The sequence below is a fragment of the Chelmon rostratus genome, chromosome 4 (assembly GCF_017976325.1).
Source record: "Chelmon rostratus isolate fCheRos1 chromosome 4, fCheRos1.pri, whole genome shotgun sequence".
NCBI classification, from domain to species: domain Eukaryota; kingdom Metazoa; phylum Chordata; class Actinopteri; order Chaetodontiformes; family Chaetodontidae; genus Chelmon; species Chelmon rostratus.
This window is the reverse complement of record NC_055661.1, coordinates 4,993,986-5,019,413: the sequence shown is the minus strand read 5'-3', so window position 1 is coordinate 5,019,413 and position 25,428 is coordinate 4,993,986. Positions and strand designations below refer to the sequence as shown.

The following is a 25,428-nucleotide window of genomic DNA, read 5'->3' as shown; positions in this document are numbered from 1 at the left end:
GATTCCTCCCAAAAAAAACTCTATCTGAATCCCTTTCCGCATCCTCATAACTGTGACTGGCTTTCAGGAAAACTCACTGATTTTTTGCCATTCTGTTATTCATATAATAGATGGTGGCTTCAGCGACAACCAGCGTGTGTGGACTGCACAGTGGTCTTCATCAGGGTCAAACAACCATACACTTACAAAGCATTCCCACTGATATCTTTAAAAGTTAACTTAAAACCTTATCTATTGAAAAATCAGATACTGTTTGTGGCTATTATTTCATTTTTTTTTTCATTTTATTATTATTATTGTTATAAATATTATTTCACCACTGCAGTTTTTCTTTTTATGTGTGTGCATTCATCATTCACACATTAAGCCCTTTGAATTACACAAACTTGTATGAAAGGTGCTCTACAAATAAAGATTGATTGATTAATAATAAAAATCGAAAAAAAATCCAAATAAAATAAAGCAGGCTAAAGCAGGCGAGAGACAGCATCTCATTCAATTCTAAATTTTCACCTTCTTAATTATTGGTATTTTCTTTCATATCATTTGCAAATTCTTTCCATTTGTAACCAAAAATCCATTCATTCTTTTATTCATTTGAAAAAAAGGAACAGAGTTTTTTCTTATGTGTCTTTGATTATTTTTTCAGCCTTTGACATTTAATGTGATCTACTGAAATTGTCCATTGCCGTATTTTTATAATCCAACCAGTATAAATCAACAGTATCCTCAGTGACCACTAGGCGGCCACAGTCAAAAACAGACGCTGTTGTAACACTTAAATCCTTCCGGGTTGTTGAGCCGCACAGGTGCAGCTGTAAACAATAACATGAGGACAAAGCTGAAGTTGTGTTACTTCGTATTATAATTGAGACTGCCGGTTAACACGTCGTCCTCTCTGTTACCGTGTTTATTCCGGATCATACCCGTCCTCCGTGTGCTCTTGTTCGGCCATGTTGTTCCTCAGAACTGCGGCTCTCAGATGGAGAGGTCTGGCCGCTCTGCGCTGCGTGCCTTCCGGCTTCACCACCTCCAGAACCACCGTTACATATATCCAGGGCCAGAGCCCGGAACCACGTATCCGAGAGTATTTCTACTACATTGACCACCAAGGACAGGTCGGTATATAGACTGACACAGATCAAAACCTTTAAAAATAACACATAAGTGTAGACTCTCCTGCTAACATGACATGATGTGTGTGCTCGACTTGCAGCTTTTCCTCGATGACACTAAAGTGAAGAACTTCGTCACCTGCTTCAAAGGTAGAAATGGACACACACAGCGAATGAAGTGCTTAATTTAACATAAGTGTAGATCACGGATTGAAGGTTATAACAGCGTAAATCTGCTCCAATGCACCCCGACCTGGAGCTTGTGAATCTGCAAGTGTTGCATGTAGATGAAAGCAACAGTGAGGTGGAGACGGCATTAGCTGCAGCAGAGCATATTGGTTTGAAAACATGAGATTGAATCGATAATATATGGAACCAAGCAAAATAAAGCATGGCAAAGCTGCAGCTCCACGACTGCTCTGAAAACAAAACTGTCACATGTGAACTGTTCCTGCATGTCTAGAACAAACAGTATGCTGTGTATATATTAAGTATAATTACTGGATTAACCTGTTGGTGGACCTCAGGGCAAATAGGCCCATTACAACCTCCCATCTCTACACACTGTGCACAGGAGACCTATCCTGGAATGTTACACAGCATCAGGTTTGCTGTGTGAAAATAAGATAAAACTCAAATCTATTTAGCAAAATGCACTATACAACTACAATATCTGGGGGAAGTAGCAGAGGTTCTACAACCGGACACTCAAAAGATAAGAATGGCAATATTCTCTTTTTCTGAAATTGTCAGCAGATCCCATGAAAAGACTAAAACCAACAGTCTGTCAGTCTGTCTCTCAGCTCTAAGGTCAATATTCCAGCTCATAAATATATGCTTTCATTTTTAACAAAGACTCAATCGTTTCCCTAAAACAGCTGATCACTGTAGTTTTTAACAGTTGGGGACTATTTTAAGCAGCAGATTAATCCACATTCGATGCTCTTGTAATTATTTGTTGCAGTAGGATGGTGTATGTGAGATTGACTTAAAATAAACTAAATGTGGGTGTGTTCATGCTAACGAAGGAACCTGTCACCTGTCCCTTTACTCCTGTGTTTTTAATAGGTATTGGGCAGCAGTGGAGATCTGTGGCACAGAGGAACAAGATGTGTCTCTGATAAACATACAGTGTTAGTTTTGTTACTGGTTTCAGTTGTTTCATGGATTTTGTTGACAGTCAGGAAATGAGAGAATATGACTAGACTTGTTCCATAAAAACAAGGCCTCAAGAGCAGGTAGTCAAACAGGACCCACCTTTAGTGCTGCATGCTCCCAAACATAAATTACAGTTGTCAGATTTGCTAAAATTTCTGATCTGATTATTAGCAGTTGAGCAAAAATCAGATTTTTCATTGCGTTATCTTCTGTTGCTGTATTACGCAGCAGTAATTACTTATTACTTTATCACCAGATAAGCAGTTCCTGGTCTTCTTCTTCAGTCGGCTGCGGTCAAATCAAAGTGGTCGTTACGAGGAGGACTTCCCCTACTTGTCCCTGTGTGGCAGGGAGAGGAACTTCCTGCGCTGCGATGATCGTCCTGTGGTCTTCACCCACCTGCTGCAGAGTCCCGCAGAGACGCCGGGAATCATGGGAGATCAGGAGCTGCTGTCGTACTGCGGCGGGGCGGAAAAGCTGTCCGTCCCGTTCCGCCCTGAAGCGCTGTACATGCATCCTGTCACTGGACGAGTTTACCACCCCTGCTCAGAGCGCGGAGGGGGGGTCGGCCTGGTCAGGTCGGCTCTGGCCATCGAGCTCAGCCCATTCTTTGTGTACGCTCAGGGGGACGGCCAATCAGCTCAGCCTACACACTTTCTCTGGGGAGGACAGAAGCACACACTGACCAATGAGCTTGCAGGATGCCTCCCCTCTGCAGAGGAGGGCAGCGGCCAGCAGGGAGACCTGGGATAATGAGCACAACCGGTCAAACGTGTGCCTTAGATTTTGAGAAGCTGTCCAGATCACTGTCCCACACAGGCAGTGGGAAGAGACAGCTACTCGCTCACAGCCGTGATCACAATGTGACTGTTACCTTTGAAGCCTGGGCCAATGTGACCACTTGTCCTAATTTATGTGATGTGTGATAAGCGGACGGTCGGATTCACTGATGATGCAGTTTCATTAGCTGAAGCAGCTGCTCCCCTTAGACACAACAGTGTCTTCTTACATCCCATCATGACAGGCTGCAGTTCAAACACATTTTCACTTTAGATTCCCCGGATTCATCTCAATCATATTTATGGCTCTGACAAGGCGTAACTATCCAGTATGTCACAGTAAAAAAGAAAAGTTAATCATCTCAGAACGTGTTCTGTTTGACACCCTGAGCTCAGGTTGGAGAGCCTGGTGCTAGACCGGTGCAGAGACAGTAAGAGGCTGAAAGCTGCTCTTTTTTTAATGTTGTGACACAAATTCACGGTGGCACTCTGCATGTTGAAAGAGAAGATTCAGTCACATGCAAATCAGATTCTTAGATCAGCCCAAAGTAAACAGTAATTACAGCAGATCTGCTGAAGACAAGAGAGCAGTTTACTGAAGCACACTGAGTAGCCTGCAGATCTTTATACATCAAATAACAATATATGTGTGTTATATAAGTTGTCTGTATAAAAACAAGTGTCTGCTTTGGCGAATTTACAGATGTCTGCAGCTGGATTTGGCTCTATACAAACTTAAACATGGTTGTATTACTGTACTTACATAGAAGATAATAATATGAATCAAATAGTATTTAATTTTCTTGAAATATGATCGACAGAAAACAGAATTTGACCTTTTAATATTTATTTCTGTGCATGCCACCAGTTTTTGGCAAAAAACAACAACGTTATGACAAGTACTTCAGAATATAAGACTGAATGTATGATCCTTTGATTAAAGTGACAGACTATTCAGCTGTTGTTTTCTTTGTTTATGTCACATTATTACAAGGCATGTTTTAGCTGAAAGTGACCTCCTCCTGTCACGTGCAGAGATGACAGTATGTTCAGTTGGGGCTGTTTTCTTCCTGTACTCCCCTGCACTGATCTTCCTGCTGCAGATGAAGACGACATTGATCCATCAACACTGGATTTTAACCTAATTAGCTTCACAAGGGCCAGCTCTAACTCTGAAATGCTCCTTACACATAAACTTATATGAGACGCCGTCTGATTAACGTTTGCTTCCTGTTGAGTGTGGATCTGAAACTGAAGCGGAGCATGGCTCCTCTGCCCACGCCTCTCTGTGAGCGGGGCAGGTCGGTCTCCGCTCTGTTCCCTCCTCAGTCGGTGAAGGAGTCACTGGGGCTTTGCAAAACTGCAAGTCCCAGACATCTCGGCTTCAGTGAAGCTGGAACCAGGGCTTGAATAACATGGCAGCGCCGTCCGGCAACACTTGCGGGGTCATGGAGCGGTCTGTCCGGGAGCGGGTCCCCCCGCTGCTGACGGACCTGTACCAGTTCACCATGGCGTACGCGTACTGGCGCGCCGGCCGACACCAGGAGCCCGCCGTGTTCGAGCTCTTCTTCAGGGACAATCCGTTCGGCGGCGGCTTCTCGCTGTTCGCTGGACTGCAGGACTGCCTGCTGTTCCTGCGCAGCTTTCGCTTCACGCACGACGGTGAGGGAGTCGACATGCAAATATCTCTATATTACAACTATTTACAACAACAGCAGCGAATTACCAGATCTCTGTACCGACATGAGACTGTTCATCAGGTCTGCGCGACATCGTTTTCTTCCAAACTCATTTTACGCATTCAGTGGCGTTTGCGCAACACTTCACCGTAAGAGTGTGGAAACGTGAATGTCGAGGGCGTTTTTTCAGTGAACTTTGCCATTTAGCTCTAAACTTCAGCATACTAGAGTAATCCACAGCCTGCTGAGGGCTGTGAGAAGCCACGGGGCACACACTGCGTAATCCGACCGAGTTTAATGAAAGGCAGCACGCGCTGCGCTCATGTAACACAAGCCAAAGACAATTTTATACAACACGGTGTGAAAGGTTATATTCATAGCTGCTCTGACGGTTATGACGGACGGACCCTGAACTACTTTGCAGCTGTGTAACAACGACATTTAATCCTAATGCCAAATATCAAACACAAGCAGGCTAAGCTCCAAATCCAAATCCCTTTATCTATCAATAAATAGGCTACAAAGACAAAGACACATGATGTGCCTAATCTATCAATATCCCTGTGTTGCTCATCTTACAAATTAGGGATGGGAATGTGATTATTACGTGTTTTTTAGTTGTTAGTTATGTATTGACACGATCAAGTACTGTTAGTTTAAACTGGCAACTGTAGCTTTAATGTTTGGGCCACCTTTTCTTACTTCGGCAGTGGAAGCTTTGGCCAGAAGGCTGTAGCGGAGTCTTTGACACTGGTACCATGCAGGATGTTTCCACCGCTGTGGCACTCTCCCCAGCCTCAGACTCAGGTTGAACATGTTTATAACTATCCCCCACGACTCTGCACTGGACTTGAGGAACGTTGAGCTGATGCCATTCGGACCCACAGCCTTACTCGCCTTAATCCTCCTGAGTTCTTGTGTGCTGTGTGCTGGAGGTTGTGGGTGGGGAGGTTGGGTGTTTGGCAGGAAATGCAGTGGATGCACAGGGAGTGTGTAGGACGGAGGGTGTGGGTGGGGGTGGGGAACCATGCAGGGGCTGCAGGCAGTGGGGGTTGCAGCAGCAAGGACTGGACAGGAGGAGGGGTGGATGACTGATCAAATCTATTACAGAAAAGGTTCAGGTCATTCACCCCCTTGTGGTCCCCCACAGTCTTGGAGTTGGGTTCCTTGTAGTCAGAGAAGGTTTCAAGGCTCCACTGATGTTGTTCTGCTCCAACTGCTCCTCCATCTTCCTCCTGTAGCTGTTTTTTCCCCATTTGTCACGTCTCCTCAGCTCCCTCTGCACATTCCTCAGCTAGTCTGTATTTTCTGACCTAACGACCCTGTTTTTCCTTAAGTAGAGCCTTTCAGTCAGGAGTAATCCAGGGTTTGTCGGGTTCAGCACTCTCCACGCTGAAATAGATATAGTGTGTTTCACAGTTTGTAGGACTGTCAGTGTCTCACTCACTGTATGACATCACAAATATAAGATGTATCGTGTTTGAGTCTGTAAGTCAAATCATGAAAGCAGCATAAACCAGTGTTCTGGTTTGTGGAAAGCAGGTGTGACACCTTGATGTCTGGTTTCAATGCTAAAGAGATTCTGGTTAAAATGAATGAAAACTGACCAAAACATTATTCATACATCATTAAAAACAGACGGTTTTGTTTAACCATCGGGGGTCTCTAAAAGATTTTAAGACTGTTAAAAATGAAGACAGTGTAGCGCTCTTAGCGTTTACAGATATATGCATAATTCACCTTTGTACACTTGTGTTCAGTTCTGTGTTAATTCGTAGGTTTTAATGTTTCACTGCGCATAATACGTGCGGTCACTTTAAGAGTTCTGGTTATGATATGTTCGGGTGATGTTTACACATGCGGCATTACTGTTCATGCGCAGCGCCATGTTTTAACGGTGTTGAAAAATGAATAAACGAGACTCACGCCTCCGAGTCGAAACGTGAGAAGTATCCTGCATTATCTTTACAAACAATGCCACTTCCACACTGGTGACCCCGAACGAAGTTTGTTTGCTGGACGTATCCAGATCGCCTAACCATGACGGCCAACACTGTATCTCTCAAGCTCCCCGAATTCTGGGAATCCTCGGCTTCTGCATGGTTTGCTCAGACGGAAGCACAGTTTGCCTTGCGTGAGATTACCGCCGACGACACTAAATACTACTACGTGGTGTCTGCCCTCGGAAGTTCTACGGCATCGAGAGTGGTGAGCCTTCTTAAACGTCCTCCTACGACAAGAAAGTATGAAACACTGAAGAGACTTCTGCTTAAAACTTTCGAACTGTCTGACGCGGAGAGAGCCAACCGGCTTTTCTCTCTTCAAGGGCTCGGCGACAGTAAGCCCTCCGAGTTAATGGACCGCATGCTCGACTTGCTGGGGGACAACAACCCGGATTTTCTGTTCATGCACCTTTTCCTGCACCAACTGCCTACACACGTGAGAGCTGCTTTGGCCAACACTGCGACCACTGATTGCAGAGCACTGGCCGCGGAGGCTGATAAGTGTTTTCTGGCTTCTCAGCAGCCCTGTGCAGCAGCCCTCCTCCCTGCAGGGGGCGTCTCCGAGACAGGGGATGATCACCTACTCATCGCAGCAGCAGCTCCTCGTCGTCAGCAGCCTTCAGGTCAGCATTCTTCAGGTGTGTGTTTCTACCATGCGAAGTTTGGCCCCAAGGCTAAACGTTGCCGCTCTCCATGCAGCTACAGTGGAGTGGGAAACTTCAAGGCCGGCGCTCACGAGTGGCCGTGAGTGTCGGCCATACTGGCAGGCTGCTCTTCATCCGCGACTCCATCTCTGGCCGGCGTTTCCTCTGCGACACAGGGGCACAACGGAGCCTTCGGCCTGCTTCACAGGTGGACGTGGTGGCTGATACCCACGGCCCCCCCATGGAAGCCGCCAATGGCAGTCCCATCCGTACGTATGGCACAAGACACGTTGAACTGTGTTTTGGGGGGCAGCGTTTTGGCTGGGACTTTGTGACGGCCAAGGTGGCCGTACCACTCTTAGGGTCCGACTTTTTGTGTGCGTATGGACTGTTGGTGGACGTTAAAAATCACCGCTTGATCGACGCTGTCACTTTCTGCTCTTATGCATGCATGCCCACTGACTCTGACACAGTGCACTTTTCCAGTCTGCTCTCGAACACGAACGATTTCCAGCGGCTGCTCGCCGAGTTCCCAGCACTCACGCAACCCACCTTCTCCTCCACCACTGCCAAGCACGGCGTCGAGCACCACATAGCCACCGCTGGCCCGCCTGTGTACGCCCGCGCTCGGCGCCTCGAGCCAACGAAACTTGCAGCAGCAAAGGCGGAGTTCGAGGCCATGGAGCGCTTGGGGATTGTTCGACGCTCTAACAGTCCTTGGGCCTCACCCCTTCACCTCGCTGTCAAACCTGGGGGAGGCTGGCACCCTTGCGGCGATTACCGGCGGCTCAACAACGCGACAACGCCTGACCGCTACCCAGTTCCGCACATCCAGGATTTTTCTGCACACTTGGCTGGTAAAGTGATTTTTTCGAAGGTGGACTTAATCAGAGGTTATCATCAGGTGCCCGTGCACCCCAGCGACATCCCAAAAACAGCTGTGATCACACCTTTTGGGTTGTTTGAGTACCTGCGCACACCTTTTGGGCTCAAGAATGAGCTCACTTTCCAGCGGCTCATGGACTCTGTGCTACGGGACCTGCCTTTTGTTTTTGTGTACCTTGATGATGTCCTTGTGGCAAGCTCATCCCTGTCAGAGCACATGTCACACCTTCGCACACTTTTTGAGCGACTCACGGAGCACGGGCTCATAGTCAACCCAGCCAAGTGCGAGTTCGGCCTGTCCGCCATTGACTTTCTGGGACACAGAGTCACAAAGGACGGGATTGTCCCTCTCCCATCGAAGGTGGAAGCCATCACCACCTTTCCACGCCCAGTCACTGTCAAAGCCTTACAGGAGTTTCTTGGCATGGTTAATTTTTACCACCGTTTTCTGCCCAAAGCCGCCCAAACCATGCGACCCCTGTATGAAGCTTTAAAAGGCGGAAAACCTAAACGTGCAGTGGACTGGACAGCAGAGAGAGACAAGGCCTTCGCGGATGCTAAGATGGCCCTGGCTAAGGCCGCAATGTTGGCACATCCTGCCCCCTCCGCCCCAATTGCACTCACCACGTACGCCTCAGATTTTGCGGTGGGTGGGGTCTACGAGCAGTGGGTGGGTAACGCTTGGCAGCCTCTGGCCTTTTTCAGCAGGCAGTTGCGCCCCAGTGAACAGAAGTACAGCACTTTCGACAGAGAGCTACTTGGCGTGTACCTGGCCATCAGACACTTTCGTTCACTACTGGAAGGGCGCCGGTTCACCGTTTTTGTGGACCACAAGCCACTGAGTTTTGCCATGTCCAAAGTCACTCAGCCATGGTCGGGCAGGCAGCAGCGTCAGCTCACATACATTTCTGAGTTCACAACGGACATTGTACACATCTCAGGAAAGAACAACCATGTCGCAGACTGCCTCTCCCGTGCGCTTGCGGGGGCAGTCCACCTCGGCCTGGACTACAGCAGCATGGCAGCAGATCAGGCCACAGACCCGGACGTGCAGGCTTGCCTCTCATCCACAACTAGTCTACAACTGCAAGAGGTGGCGTTCGACGATGCTGGCACCACTCTGCTTTGCGACGTCTCCATGGGCTCACCAAGGCCTGTTGTGCCTGCAAAGTGGAGGCGGACTGTGTTTGACGCCGTCCACGGCCTCTCGCACCCAGGCACCAAAGCCTCGCAGCGGCTGGTGGCAGAAAAGTTTGTGTGGCATGGGCTTAAGAAAGACGTGAGGGACTGGGCGAGCACTTGTGTGGCATGCCAACGTGCTAAGGTACACCGTCACACAAAAGCTCCACTGGAGTGCTTCGAAGTGCCGGAGCGGCGGTTTGACCACGTCAACATTGACCTAGTCGGTCCACTACCACCCTCACAGGGCTACACTCACGTGTTGACGATGGTAGACAGGACCACACGGTGGGCAGAGGCCGTTCCACTGTCCTCCACAACGTCAGCAGACGTTGCACGTGTGTTCATTGGCACCTGGGTGTCCCGTTTTGGCACCCCGTCAGACATTTCCTCAGACCGTGGTGCTCAGTTTACTTCCGAACTTTGGAACGCCGTCGCTGAAAACCTGGGAGTTAAACTACACCGTACTACGGCCTATCATCCCCAGAGCAATGGCCTCTGTGAGCGTTTCCACAGATCCATGAAAGCCTCCCTGCGGGCCAGTTTGAAGGACAGTTCGTGGGCAGACAGGCTCCCCTGGATCATGCTTGGCATCAGGACAGCGCCGAAGGAAGACCTGCAGACCTCCTCAGCAGAGCTGGTTTACGGCCAGCCATTGCGGGTCCCTGGGGATTTCATGCCTAGCGCCACAGCCCCTTGGTCAGCCACACACCAGCGGTCTAACCTATTAGACAATGCCAGGCTGTTTGCTCCACTCCCTACGTCCTGCCATGGTTCACCGAACACTCATGTCCCCAGTGGCCTACAGTCCACTGAATACGTTTTCATCCGTGTGGATGGTCACCGTGGGCCTCTCCGCCCACCTTATGAAGGCCAACGCCTTCCTCCGGGGCTGCCCCACAGGCAGTTGCATTGCCTCCCATTCCATTACCTCCCATTCAGCGGAGCCGCTGTGGACGTTTGATTCGCCCGCCTAATCGTTAAATTGTTTCTCAGGTTTTGATTGTACAGTGAATTCTGGGGGGACATGTGTAGCGCTCTTAGCGTTTACAGATATATGCATAATTCACCTTTGTACACTTGTGTTCAGTTCTGTGTTAATTCGTAGGTTTTAATGTTTCACTGCGCATAATACGTGCGGTCACTTTAAGAGTTCTGGTTATGATATGTTCCGGTGATGTTTACACATGCGGCATTACTGTTCATGCGCAGCGCCATGTTTTAACGGTGTTGAAACATGAATAAACGCCTCCGAGTCGAAACGTGAGAAGTATCCTGCATTATCTTTACAAACAATGCCACTTCCACAACAGTTTTAAAATTAAGCGTTACAGTATAAACAGCAGGATTCCCCCGAATCTCCTGAAGTCATCTTGTAGACGCTGCACTTTATAATAGTGAAGTTATTGATTATTTTTCTAGTATCTCTTTTCAGTTTGGCACTTTGCAGACGGTCCCTGCTCACTCTCACAGGACTCCCTTTGATTGAAAATAGGTTGTTATTCATTGTCGATCTTCCTAAGGTTTGAAAGAGGCGTGGTTTGTGTGCTGTTCAAGAATGGGTGATCCGGGAAGTTGGAATAAGTGAATATCTTTCCAACTTTACCAAAGTTTACAAGCTCAGCTCCTGCATTCAAACTGTACTTAAGTAAAAGTACATCAGTGGTTATGATCAGTAAAGGGTTGGCCTACTTAAGTAAAGTAAAATCAAAGCACTCTTTTTGTGTTACCTAACACTTAATATATTATGGGACTGATGAATTAACTAACTAATTAATTAACTTGTACTTCATATACTGTTGGGTAGTTTATTCTGTAATAATCACTTCTTATGTTTTGTATGTAAAATCTTGATCTGCAAAGTGATTTTGGTTGTCAGATTAATGTGTATGAGTAAAAAGTCAAATATTCCCTCTGAAATAGTAGGAAGTACCGGAAAGAGTACAATGTAATTGAGTAAATGTACTCCATGAGGCAGCCATTGATAAAAGAAATATTCAGAAGCAGAAATATCAGAATGTGAAAGTATTCTGCTGCACAAGGATTACTTCAGTAGAAGTACAGAAGTATTTGTACTTAAGTAGTAGTAGCAAAATGCATTATTTGTGCTCATTATGCAGACTGTCACGATTCCCAGTGTTATACTGTTGAGTGCATTATATTATCGGATTATTATTACAGATTAATTAACATGTCAGCAGCCGTTTAATGCTGAATTGGACCTAATTTGAACAAGTTTAGACACTGTACTGTGGTCAGTTCAATCTACAACAATGAATCATGCCTGATATAGTCTTCATCTGAAGAGTAACTAGAGCAGCTGTCTAATGAACGTAGCGGAGTACAAACTTATATATTGTATTGTATGTACAGATTAAACTGCCAGTATGTCATGAAGTGGAAACTAGCTCCACCTCCATTATTATTATTATTGACACATTGATGCAACAGTATTATTCATCTTCTAATGACTGAATGTATAATATATTTCTGATGGGTTATTTACAGAAAGTGTACTTTTGCTCTGATACTTAAAGGAGGTAGGATTGTTAAGTGGAGGACTAGGATGGAGCATAGTTGAATAGGTACTTTTTCTTTAAGTAAGAGGTTTTAGGTGAGTAATGTAGTGAATTTAAAATACTCAAATAAAGTACAAGTAACTTAATTGTACTTCAGCAAAGTTATTTTCCAGCAGCGAGCTGTCATGGCCACACTCAACATGTTTAACGTAGACTTCATCAAAATGACAGCAAAGAAGTCTGTTTGGTCGCTGTTGGATTGGATTAACTTCACAGTTATTAGATTTAGCTCTGTGTGTGTGTGTGTGTGTGTGTGTGTGGTGAAACATGTGAGGGAGGGAGGACATGTGGAGCACATGTGCTTGTGTGAGAGCTCATGTGTTGTGGGATGAATGATGCCCTCTGTTGTTGGTCACTGACAGTGCTCCAGCTGTTGTGGTAACGTTGTGTTTTATGGATCCAGATGTGGAGTTCCTGCGCTCCGTCCTGCCCCCGGCCACCGACCCGGCGTTCTTCCAGTTCCTGCGAGGCCTGGACTGCTCCGGCGTCACGCTGCGCTCCGTCCCAGAGGGCACAGAGGTGTTTGCCAGGGTGAGCTGCAGGGCTGGGGGGTCACATACAGGGTCTGTCGGGGGTCAGAGGGAGCATCCTGTACTACATCTGGACACCAGTGTCAACTGTAAATGAAGATACCTCCTCAACGGTCTTTTGAAGTAAAACAGAGGTCGATGATTTGTCTGTAACATCTGCAGGTGCCGCTGATAGAGGTGGCAGGCCCGCTGGCTGTGGTTCAACTGCTGGAGACCAGTTTACTGTGTCTGGTTAACTACGCCAGGTACACACACACACACACACACACACACACACACACACACACACAGGGCTGCAAACAATAAATGACTTTTATGAAGAATTCATATATTGTTTTTATGTGACAAATTGATTCATTTTTTAAATCCGAGCAGTCCAGTGGCCTATGATTCATCCTTAATTGTGTCCGGGTACCGTTGTTCATCACTCTCTCCGCCGCTGCTCCCCCAGTCTCACTGTATTAAATATTATATACTGTCCACACAGGCCAAGTCATGAAGTCCAAAACCCAAAGACATCAATTTACAATGATATTAAACTGACAAAAGCAGCAAATCCTCACATTTGAAAAGATGGAACCAGAAAGTGTTGAATGAATTATTGTCAAGATTTTGATCCTTTGGTCAACTAATCAGTGAACTGAGAAATCGTTTCAGTGATCTATACTTGGTGGATATATTTTTTAACTTTAGTGACCTCTTTGCCTCTGCTCGGTTCACGCTTTGCAAACACATTTGAGACTGAGAACTACCTTAACATACTGAACATGTCCAGATGAATTATGAGGAAATGTGTATAAAGTGATACGCAAGATATTTTGAATATTTGTGTTTCACAGAAAGAAGCAGCCATAACATATGTGAATATTTGCATTGTGTCGCTCAGTGTAAGAATCATATACTGTAGCAAGAAGCAAGTGTTGTACAGTGTGTAAAAATTGAAGCTGTGCTGTGTTTCACGTTGGCTTCATCACTGTATAAAAGTCATAAGACAGCCCGTCTCTGTTCTGTCTCTCATTGTCAGTCTGGTGTGCAGTAACGCTGCCCGTTTCCGCCTGGCGGCCGGCCCTCAGAGGAAGCTGCTGGAGATGGGCCTCAGGAGGGCTCAGGGACCAGATGGAGGACTCACCGCCTCACGATACACATTCATTGGAGGTGAACGTCTGTCAAACCTTCACGTTCTGACCCTCACTATGTCTAAATTCTGTACAGTTCTTGTCCACACTTTTGTTCTTCACGCCTGTATGAAGCATCCGGACCACTTCTCTCCGAGGTAGGATTACAATCAGCTATCACTTATCTGCCTTCCAGGGTTTGATCTCACCAGTAACGTTCAGGCTGGTTTCCTGTTTGGGATCCCAGTCGCAGGGACCATGGCGCACTCGTACGTCACTTCCTTTAGCTCCCTGGATGAGGTCGTGCCACGAGTGAGTATGTGTTCCCTCCTCCAGCCATCCCTACAGGCTCATACCACAGCTTTTGCACATTTAGCTCATGATGGAAAGATGGGCTTGAGGCACCGTGCGTGTTCCAGGAAGCTTGTTGCTAACAGTGGAGTTCACTGTGACGAGGATCACAGTGCAGGGACACGGCGTTATTGTCAAGTAGAGTAGCTTCAAGTGAACTCTTTTTCTAACGCTCCCTGTAGGTGCATTCAAAGAGATTTTACTGCTCATCTTTGTAATATTCAGTTTGAATCATTTGTCCCTGTCGTCTGTGTCCCCTCAGACTCTCGTGGCAGCGAACGGGGGCCCAGATCCGGTCGACTTCATTTCGTTGACAAGGGGCTGGTTGAGTCGTGTCTGTGAGCTTCTGGGAGCAGAGCCTGGGAAGATCCGTGAGGGCGAGTTGGCCGCCTTTTTGTCCTACGCCATCGCCTACCCTCACAACTTCCTCCCTGTGATTGACAGCTACAGCGTTGGCTGGTAACTGTTGAAGTTGTGTCTTACACTGATGCCTGTCAAACATCCGGCCGACCCCTAGCTTTAGTGACCACTGGACTCCACTGTCTGTTTATAAAATAGATAAACCAGCTCCATCTCCAGCAGCTACAACAGTAAAACGCTCTCTTCACATTGATGCATCAGTATCGATCAGTATTAATTTAATAACTTGATTTGTTAAACTAAATCAGTCTGCAAGTACAAGAACATACTTAGCCTAACAGGAATACAATGAAAGTTAATCAGTACATAGATATAAATATATATAGATATCAAGTACGAGTACAGTTTTGTTGTACTTAAGTATATTTGTTTTCTGCTACTTTACACCTCCATTACAATTAAGATGACAAAGAATATACTTTCTGTTCCACTTATTCGACAAATTTAGGTACTTCAGATTATAAATGCGAAATAGAATCAACAAATAAATATTGAGTCATTATTCTAGAGATTAGATGAAAACTTCCTGGGGGGGAAATCACAAGCTTCCCTGCAGATAATGTATGATAATCAAGATTTTGCTGCACTAACTTATTTTACCAGCAGGTGTCAGTAGCGCACACGGAGTAAAATCTAAGGAGTGTTTTTAATGTCTGTAATGACTGCCGTGCAGTATTATCTGTATTTTTAATCATTGCATAGCCATATGATTAATATTATATGTATAATGAGATGGAACGTGTGTGTCTGAATTCAGTAGTGGTCTGCTGAACTTCTGCGCTGTGGCCTTGGTGCTGTGTGAGCTGGGATACAGGCCTGTGGGGATTCGCCTGGACAGCGGGGACCTCTGCAGGCAGTCCATCGATGTCCGTCGCGTCTTCAGACTCTGCAGTGAGCAGTGAGTGAGGTGCCATGCTGTATGTGTCCATCTGTATGTCTTTAAAACCTGTCTTACTCCTCCAGAGCTCTGATCATGCATTTTGTTTGCTTCCTCTCTACAGTTTCTCCGTCTCTGCCTTCGATTCACTGATCATTGTCGGGACCAATAACATCTCAGAGGAAAGCATGGCAGAGCTTAACGGCAAGGTAACTTGGATGGTTCATGACGAGAAGGAGCTCATTTTGCCGTCTGTAATCTTTACTGCCTTCAGGCTTTTTTTCTCTTTCCCCGTCATGTTCTGTATATCCTGTTTCAGGAGAACGAGCTTGATGTGATTGGTGTTGGAACGCATCTGGTCACCTGCACAAAACAGCCCTCGCTGGGCTGTGTGTATAAGGTAACAGTAAAAGCAAAAGTGCACTGAACTGTCCCTCCAAGTGCGCCACACTAACATGTTAACATTTGTACGTGTGTTAGCTGGTGGAGGTGAGGGGGAGGCCCAAGATGAAGATCAGCGAGGATCCTGAGAAAAGCACTGTCCCCGGGAGGAAAGATGTGTACAGGCTAGTAGACGCTGAGGGTGAGGATTCATCTCAACCGATTACACACTTATAGTCTTCCTCTGTATGTTTTTCTGCCACATCGACATACCAGGACTGACAGCGAGTCTGTAATGGGACTCATATGCCGTCAGGGCTGTGGTAGCCTTCCCGTTAATATCTCTGGGTGTTTTAGGCCGTCATTGGCAAAGCTGCAATTCAAAGAGCGGGTCTGCTTTATGGCAATATTAGTTTTTTATGTGATCTTTGCATCAATGAGATAAAGTACCTTGATTTTGCAGCGTTTAATTAGCTGGATTACCCAAAAAACAGACATTACATCTGCTTATTTTATCCATTATCATGCTTTTAATGTTTTTCCAAGGATAAAAAATTCACTATATTCTCCATGTTCCTCACCCGGGATGCAGATGTTAGCAATTTTGCTGAGCGTAAGACTGATGAAGGCTGAGCCAGCTCTGATTATGTGGCGCTGAGCCCAACAAGTTAAGAAGTCACCATTTGGTAAACAGACCCATGCGATATAGGCAGCACCATCACCTTTCTGCTGGCATCACCCTTGATATAATTTTTCCATTATTTCCTTCGCAAGTGGTAAGAAGCGATTGTGAGACGAGAAAAGTTTTTCATCAATCCATCAGTTTGGTTTCCCTGTGCATTGTGGGTGTTGCAGTGTCATGAGGCTGCTGCTGTGCCTGCAAATGTTTCCCCACTCTTCTCTCTGTTGCAGGCCATCCTTTTCTGGACCTGGTGTGTCTCGCTGTGGAGCCTCCTCCAGAGGCAGGAGCCACTCTGCGCTGTTTCCCTCTGGGGTGTGATAGCGCCTCTATCTCTGTCACCCCAGCTCAGGTCACCTGTCTGCGCCAGGAAGTGTTTGTCAACGGACAGGTGAGGACGGGCCGTTCAAAGTCCTCACAGCATAAACCTCATTAGTAGCTTGTTTCCTTTCCATCATCACAGCCATGATTTGGGGTTGTCGGGTGAGCTAAGTCTGGTGAATTCTACACCAGAAGTGACCCGGAAGTCTGTATAAAGTGTGCACGAGCACCCTTGTGGACACCTGTAATATATTGACCGCAGCAGCAGTTGCCCTGGACTTCATGGGGAGGACACACCCATAAAATCTGCCATTTGGATCCAGCCTCGTTCTCTCTCTCCACTGATACCATAAACCACATCTGAAAGCCGAATGTTCAACCATGTTTTTTGCATCAAGGATAAAGCACAAAAAAGACTAATTTCTTCTGTGTGGTTCTTAAAGTTGCAGTAAGCTGTGAACTGTTTGGCATTTAGTCCACAAATAACAATAAACCACATCCATCCAGTATACTGCCTTTAAAACCATATATTGTATATATCGTTTATCAGAAAGTATGTTTTGGAAGGCATTGAGAAATTCTAAAAGAGGACAATGCTGCAGGGCAGTGTTGGAGTTGAGTCTGTCTGAAAGTGTCTCCCACTCTTTCTAGGTCACACACCCTCTGTGCAGCGCTGCAGAAACTAGAGCAAAGGTCCAGAGCTCCCTCCAGACTCTGCACCCTCGACACAAGAGGCTGAAGGAGCCAGACGCTTATACAGTGAGTTTCACACATACACCAGCACAAAATCTGCATCCAAACCTGGACTGGATTTATCCGAGTTCTAACCTTCTCACAGACGCACGTGCCAAAATTACACCATATGTACTTTATATGTTCTTATCTACGACTGTGGCTCTCTACCACCAGGTGGCGCTGTCAGAGAAACTCCACAACCTGGTCACAGAGATTGGAAGAGGAAGCTCCAACAACAGCAACTTTCTATTAGCCAACTAAGAGTCATCTCCTGTTTTTTTGCCTTTTTATTGACCCTCTTTTCAGAAGTGCCTCACACTTACAGGACATTTGTGAAACCTGGTCCGAATGAACCGAGTGTTACAGTGTAAACACCACACCCTCCAAACAGGAATACACTAATGTGCTGGAGCCTCTGCCATTCAAAGCCAATGTCTAGAAAACAGTTCCAGTTGATGTAAAAGCTTCAGCTCTAACAGGATCTCCTGAGGGAGGCTGCAAACTATGGTTGAAATCAACTGAAAAAGCTTGGAAGAAGACCTTAAGCTGAGATTTTAGGTTTGAGGTTTTCATACGTCAGTAACTTCTGTGAACGTTGGGGTACGAGAGGCCGATATTTTGAATTAAGGGCTGGCTGAAACGTACAAAGTTTATAGTAAGATCACGTAAGATGCATTAATCAGCTGTTTCCAGCAAACAGGCAGACACAGTCAGCAACTAGCTGGGAACACAGTGGAGCACTTAGCAGCTAACGAGTCAGATATTTCTCTCAGGAGTTGGTTGGTGGAGACCAAATCAGAGCAAAAAGGGGTGAATGTTGGACTTGGATTCATCAGGGGGACACGAGCACGACCGCAGTGGGACGATAACGTTGCTGCTAACACAACAGCCAGAACAACTTCAGAATACGTCGACTCTTGATTTGAGTTTTTCTGATCCTAGCGACCAAAAATGGATTCATGTAGCTTTAATTTTAGCCAAGATTTTGTATTCTTACCAATTTTTAAAACAGAAAAAAACACTACAATTGAAGTTTCCCAGTATCTTTTACTGGGTGCTTTCAGGTTTGTGTTTAAAGTCGTCACTGCTGGAAACTGTGATAATGCAAGCTGCTAAACGACTGCACTCATTTTAAACCAGAGTTGTCCTACCGTCCTTCAAACAGAACACCTGATTGTTTTTTATTAAACTGCCGAGAGGAGGAACTGATCATGTGCAACCTCTACAGGAGGCGGCCGAGTGCCATGCTATCGACTAATGTCTCACAGGTGCATTTTCTGTCATTTCAAACTCTTGCTGCTCATGTGTGGGCCATTAAAGGCAACTGCAGAGGACAAACACCCTCATCGTGCACTGTTGTTCTGTGTCCTGTGCTTCAGCCGTTGTCTGAAGGGTCACACACCGCTCTTCATCACCTCTCCACTCTGACTCATGACAACTCTTTTCTGCAACACTCTCCACCCTCCCGCCGCTCCGCCACAGGACATGTGTTTCCGTGGATTCTGATTGGCTGCCTGCTGACCAGTGGTAGTACACCCAGCAGACATATGGAGCTGATTAGACATGGAGAGGCTGCGACATCACCCATGTGACTGTCTCATGGCTGGTCAACACTTGGTGAATCTCACACTCAGTTGATGTTTGTCCTTTTACAGCCTCAGGCCAGATGTGGATCTGTGCTCGGTACTTGTAGAGGAGTGTTTTCCAAGTGTGCTATTAGTACATTTTCTTGAGTGAAAGATAACCCAACTTGTTCCACCACTGAGTAACATGATATAAACATACTCGACATACGACTGAACACAGTTTATCAATTGTATGTCTTAAGATGCATCTGATCCTCATCCGTAGAGTAACTATAGCTGTCAAAATAAATGTAGCTGAGAAAAAGGGCAAATATTTAGAACTTAGAATTGAAAAAGGGGGCAACTAATGATTCACCTTATACATCAGTAAATAGTTTTCTATATTCTATCTATATATCTATAATATGATTTAAAAAAAAAAAAAAAAAGCCCATTACAAGGTATCAGAGCCAAAATAATATCTTCAAATTCCTTAATTTGGTTGAACAACAGTACAAAGCCCCCAAAATATTTAATTTTAAAAATGTACAAAATGTACAAATTTACAAAACCGATAAACTCTACAAAACTTCATATTTGCAAAGCCGGAAACATCTTTTTTGGACTTTTTGCTCATTACAGTAAACAACTAAACAATTACCAGTTAATTTTCAGTCCATCAAGTCATGGTTTCTGCACTGTAGAGGAAAATCTTGTACAGTGTAGTATTAAAAGGAGCTCACGCATAGACTATAACATCAAAATTATAGTCAAACGCTCTACTTGACTGATTGTGCTGAGTTTCTTTCCACCATTTAAGTCTCCTTCTTCATATTGAAGTGATTATGTAATAATATCTACAGAGAGATTCCTCCTCCAGGAGGCTCATAAGTAGGAAACTGTCCTCCTGAAGCTCAGGGAGTGTTGCTCAACGACACTTCAACAGCTTTTCTCTTTGGCCACAAGTCAACTTTGCTTCCCAAAGGACTTTCAGCTTCAGCACTTAATTGTACCTCATCATGACAAGACTTTATTTTTGCAAGAGACTCACAAATTTGACAGCACAGTTTCAGATTTCTGTATAAGTGTCTTCTGGATCATTGATAGGTTTGAAAAATACCATTCAGCACTTATTTTTATATTTCTGTGTCAGCTTCGCTTTTTATTTATCAGGACACTGTTTTTCCAGCAAATCATCAAGCTTTCTCATTAGTGTTATTTATTTATTATGAATATAGTTAGAATCACTACCATTCACTTACCATTCAGTGTAAAATGTCGTTGCTTTTTCAATTATTATTTTGTTTCTATAGCACATTACTATATTATTATTATTATTATTATTGTTATTATTATTGTTATTATTATTATTATTATACAATCTGGGAATTCTCTCGTGGCATAAAGGAAACAACATTGCCTCCCAGTGTAGATCAGTGTGGGCTGAGATGACTTGTTTCTCAGCTGATGACTCGTTGACTTGTCAGTGACCTTTGAAACCTGAACCTCACTTGACCTCTTGACTCGACTCGTCACCCGCAGAGCTGAACGTGGATTTCAGCGCTGCCGAGGTCAAACCTGTCCTTTCCCTCCTCCATAGCTGCAGATCTCCTGGAGACCCGCGGAGGTCGCTCTGCTCTCTGCCTCCTCTCCTTCCTCCTCCTCTCCGCTACGACTCTCTCTCCACTCCCCTCATCCTCCCTCTGATATACTACAGCACAGAAAGGGGGAAAAAAATCTGATCAAGCTTTTCCGGTCTGCTAGTCCTAATTTCCTCTCAAGACCTCTGGCGTTGGAGCGGAGGGGACGCGCAGGCAGGAGAGAGAGAGCGAGATCCTGGACGAGGAGCAGCGAGGAGGAACTGGAGAAATTACCGCGTACCACCGCAACCCCGCACGCCTCTGTACGGTGACTCCAACCGGGTGACTGCGTAGGATAATGCATCCAGTCGGCGGTGTAATGTGCCTGGGAAGGAGGAGTGTGTGAGGGGAGAGCAGAATGGTTCGGCGGATGGGAACGCACAGTGTTCTCGCCGCGGCCGCTCCGTGCCCTTCCGTCCGCGCGTCGCTGCGTCTCCGTGAAGCCGCCGCAGAGTGCCGGCCGGTGCCCGTCCTCCTCTCCGCCGCCCCGCTGCTCCCACCTCCGGGTGTTTGTCCGACTCGTCATTACATAACTCGGCGTCTTTGTCGCTCGCGCTGACTTCATTTGGCCACAGCCAGGAGTGGGACAGCCGCCTCTTGTCCACCGCCCCGGCAGCAGGAGCAGCGAGCGGCAGCAGCGGCCAGCGGCGACGCGGCTGGATTTCAAGCCGCTGCTGTCGTGGACTGAAGGACTCAGCAGGACACGTAAAGGGTGGAAACCTGAGTCCAGCGGTGATGAGAGCTCCTTTCGAGTGGATCTCGCTGGTGTGCTGCCAGCAGCATCTGGAAAGGATAACACAGGGATACACTCCCCCTCCAGAGGACCAGAGGATAATTCACATCTCAGACATTTCAGTGTTTCAGCTCTGAAGTCTTTTAGCTTGTGTTTTAATGTGAAACAACAGCCCTGCCTGCTGTGGGTTCAGAACAAGATTTCCTCTTTGCACCAGCCGTTTGGACATGTTGGATAACTGGTGCATTCAGTAAGTGATTAACGGACAGGCATCCTCATCCAGGAACCAGTACAGATTTCTCCAAGGTTACCTCGTAGCTATGCAGTGAGGATGTGTGCAGCCAGGTTTAGTGGCTGCCTCAACGGCTGTGCCGAGGAGGCCGGTGCTGGTGCCGCGGGGGCTGCCGGTCCGGTCGTGGCCTCCAGGATGCTGGACTGGACAGAGGCCGGTCCCCGCATCCTCCACAGCCTGGAGATGGGGACGGTGATGACCGTCTTCTACCAGAAGAAGTCCCAGCGGCCCGAGAGGAGGACCTTCCAGATAAAACAGGACATGCGGCAGATAGTGTGGAGCCGAAACCCTGACAAAATAGAAGGAGAGCGTGAGTATTGCCGTAAAAACATGAATCGATTACTGAGTGGGCCTACTGGGCGCAGGCCAGGGGACCCCTAGGGCCCCCGGGCCTGCACTCACAGACCTTCATACAGAGTCTGTGCATGAAGTGACTGAATAGAAAGAGCTGCCAAAGAACCACAAAAACTTTGGGGGTCTTGTTCCTCTGTCAGAGGGCTGGGAGCTTTTACATTTTTGCACTCAGGGGCCCATTATATCAGAATCACTACATGCAGAAAAGACAAGGTATTGACTACAGTGTGGCATCCCTGTTGTGTCTCAGTCACATTCGCTTTGTTTTTGCTTCATCACATAATTTATTGTCAGTCACAGACTCTGTATCAGAAGATGCTGAAATGTCAGCTGAGGCTGAAGTATCTGAGAACATGCTGATGAGTGCAGAAACTGAGCACCAGGGACTCTTTCTTTTTCTCTGTGTGCATGTTTTAAAGTGGTGGATCCCAACCTTTTGGCCAGCAGTCTCGCATAGTCAGACCTATCTCCACACGTTGTTTTAGCGTCGTGCCAGCATGTAGGAAATACCATTCTGGTATAGGGTAAAAAACGCTCTGGCTTGTTTGTATTTCTTTAATCCAGTGACAGTCCTCCTGGGCAGCGATAAGCCCAGGATGCAGCGATGGTGCACTTGCAAAATACCGCTGAGGGGGTGACTTGCTGTGGTGCAACATTTTCATGTGAGGAGGTGAGCCCTGCATTAAAGTGGATAAAGTCTTGCAGAAGATATCGAAAACAAGAAAAGACATAGACGTATGTCGACTGTTTCCAGACCTTCATCAAAACTTGCCATTTTCTGTGTGTAGATTGCAAGCTCTGAGGTGGCTGTTTTTGTTTCCAGTGGCATCGGGGACTTTGACATGCAGATAGCGGAAGGGGAGCATAATACTGACTGAAATAGCCGGCCAATGGCAGGCTTATACCAATAGCTTATTTCCTGTCAGACTGTTTGGCCTTTGACCTAAAATAAATGTCTCTGCATCCCTACATCATCACAGGTTTGTGCAGTGTTTAGTGTGATAAAATAATGGAGGTGAATGGAAATTTGATTGTGGTGCACACAGAATTGACACTTAAAAAAACAGTAACCAGAAATCCAGTAAAAACTGTTCACACCGAGCTCTGTGGATCATCCAGAGTAATGGGAACGTTGTTTTCTTGTCTTTTTTCACGTCATTTTCAATATTCAATCTTGCCAGCACCACAGACAAAATACCACCGACCCCCACTGTATTAGTGTGACAGCAGACCAGGCTGACCATTTATTTATTCACATGGAGAAACCAGGGCTGGATAATGAAAGTCAACACTGCACTCAACCCAAATATTTCTGTTGCACCGACTATCAAAAACAGTCAAGTACCAAAAGTTGGCATGAATATCTGGTCAGAATTGCAGCCTCGTATACAGAATTTTAGATGGTAAACTCTTGCAAGATGTCACTTCCAAGGTCAAGAATGAATCTGTGTCAAAACCTTGACACTTAAAACCAAATCCATGCCCGCGTACATCTTCAGGTGGTAGAAAAATACGTCTTTTGGGGTTTGGGTGCAATGACACTTTCAAAAGAAAGTTGTGCAGGTTTGTTTTTGGCCTTTCCTCTGTACGTAGCATCACTACTTGTGGCATGTTGCCGTGGAAGGCTGCCTCCCCTCCTATCCTGACTTGCAGCCGAGTTGCTTTCATGGCCTCCTCAGTGGACAGACGCATTACGACCCTGTGACCTCTGCTTCCCCCATGTCAGCCTCCCGTAACTCTCCAGACAGAAGAGCGTGCATGCTGCTGCCACATGGAGTCCTCGCCCTGCCCTGAGCTACCTGCCTGTCTGCCTGACACACCACCCAACTGACTGGCTGACTGACTGACTGACTGACTGACTGCTGTGGGCTGAGGCGACTGGGGCGGCCTGCTGGAGTGGAGTCAAGTGGCAGTGGCGTGCTTAAAGCAGCAGGCTGTTGTCGTGCTGTTGAATGTGCCTGTCTGGGGTGTGGAGGTTATTGTCTGCGCCCTGGATTTTGTGGCCTGGGGGAGGATTTGTTACAGTGTCTGTTAGCACAGAGAAAACTTACGGCATTCACAACTGGCATGATAGAGTTTCCTTCTGTCTGCCATGTGTTATTCTAACTCTCAGACTTTGTGGTAGCACACAGTTAAAAAAGACTCCTCCTCTATGAGATAGAAATAGGTTTACTGACAAAGGTTTGTTTTCCATCACCCTGCTGAGGTGATTCTTTTTGCCCTAACTTCAGAAAACCCATGCAAATAAAAGAAAACATCTTCAAAACTGTACAACCAGCACGTGAAATAATTAAACGGCCAGTCAAACTCGATGTCCACCAACCAGGAACGCCGTGCTCCTTCATTGACCGTCTTCAGGCATGACAGGAGAAACTGTAACAAACAAAAAGCAGAATCGACTTTGAATGTCTCGTAGCAATCATAACAAAGTTCCTGCATGATTTCAACACAGCTGGTCTGCAAGTGCTAACACCAGCCGTCATCAGAATTACGAGAAAATCATCTGCTGACGTTGTCACACAGTACATTAGCATGTAACGTTATGGTAAATTAGCATCAGTGCAACACCAGAATGAACTACTGTTAATGCCGATGTGCACGTCAACAAGCTAACAAACAGGCACACTTTGAAGGTAGACCAAGGTCACTTAAACATGTTAACCAAGGTGTTAACAACCGGAAAACTTAAGCATAAGACACAGGGGAAGCTTTTACCATGTGTGCTCCTGTGCTTCGTGTGTTGATTGCGTGGCTCTCGCTGTCCCACAATGCACAGCGCAGCTCTTTCAAAAGCCAGTCTATCAAAATAAAGGTCAATCACGAGTTCAGAGCAATCCAGTGTGATGCTGCGTGTCTGTCTGGATGGTGTATTTCAGATATCGACAGTTATCACGAGCAGTGTGCATTGACCTTCTCTTGCTGCATTGAATCACAGGGAAGAACAAACACATTCACGTGCACGCGTCACAGCAAAACCCGCTGAAAATACAGAAAACACAAATGAATACAGGAACGCTGCAAGTTGCACAGAACAAACTACAACTGAGTTGCAAACAATGGCTTCCAGGGGACACTAAAAACTGATGAACACGGCTGCCAGTTTTAGCCGACTGTGTTAGCAGCCTGCATCTTATGCCAAGTCATTTAATGTGCGTAATTCAGCAGTTTATTTACATTTGGATGCTAATGGCTAATTAAAGTCTAACACTTGGCGTGTTGGAAATATCTGCAATATTATTTCCAGTAAATCTGTCAAACAATCAGAATGTTTGGAATAAACTTGCTCATTAGCCCTTTTGCCAACACCGTTACCAGTAGTTGTCTCTCTGCAGCCTGTTGCTATAATTACAGTGAGTTTCTGATCTGTTGATCAGTGAAGATGTTTTCCTTATTGGATTTGCATTTTGAAGTTCC

The 25,428-nt window shown here is 46.1% G+C and overlaps 3 protein-coding genes across 4 annotated transcripts in view; all 3 read left to right on the top strand.

Annotated features, from left to right (window-relative positions):
• The first annotated feature begins 796 nt into the window (after positions 1–796).
• Positions 797–3,999, top strand: c4h8orf82 (chromosome 4 C8orf82 homolog). 2 transcript variants are annotated; one of them, XM_041934565.1, is made up of 3 exons: positions 797–1,118; positions 1,217–1,265; positions 2,558–3,999. In XM_041934565.1, exons 1-3 carry the CDS (start codon positions 954–956, stop codon positions 2,956–2,958), a joined length of 615 nt encoding a protein of 204 aa, XP_041790499.1. In that variant the 5' UTR covers positions 797–953; the 3' UTR covers positions 2,959–3,999. The 2 variants fall into 2 exon arrangements, with proteins under 2 accessions (XP_041790499.1, XP_041790498.1); XM_041934564.1 differs by having other exon boundaries at positions 2,530–3,999.
• A 108-nt stretch (positions 4,000–4,107) lies between these two features.
• naprt (nicotinate phosphoribosyltransferase) lies at positions 4,108–18,764 on the top strand. Its single transcript, XM_041934563.1, has 13 exons — positions 4,108–4,714; positions 12,425–12,552; positions 12,714–12,796; positions 13,576–13,706; positions 13,863–13,978; positions 14,280–14,476; positions 15,195–15,335; positions 15,439–15,523; positions 15,634–15,714; positions 15,795–15,897; positions 16,608–16,765; positions 17,347–17,454; positions 17,605–18,764. Exons 1-13 carry the CDS (start codon positions 4,468–4,470, stop codon positions 17,689–17,691), a joined length of 1,665 nt encoding a protein of 554 aa, XP_041790497.1. The 5' UTR covers positions 4,108–4,467; the 3' UTR covers positions 17,692–18,764.
• Positions 18,765–21,088: 2,324 nt separating this feature from the next.
• Positions 21,089–25,428, top strand: part of LOC121604927 (1-phosphatidylinositol 4,5-bisphosphate phosphodiesterase gamma-1-like) — a 29,735-nt gene continuing 25,395 nt past the window's right edge. Inside the window, exon 1 of the mRNA XM_041934562.1 lies at positions 21,089–21,970. Within this exon, the coding sequence (XP_041790496.1) occupies positions 21,700–21,970 (271 nt within the window). The 5' untranslated portion in view covers positions 21,089–21,699. The remainder of the gene's footprint in view (positions 21,971–25,428) is intronic.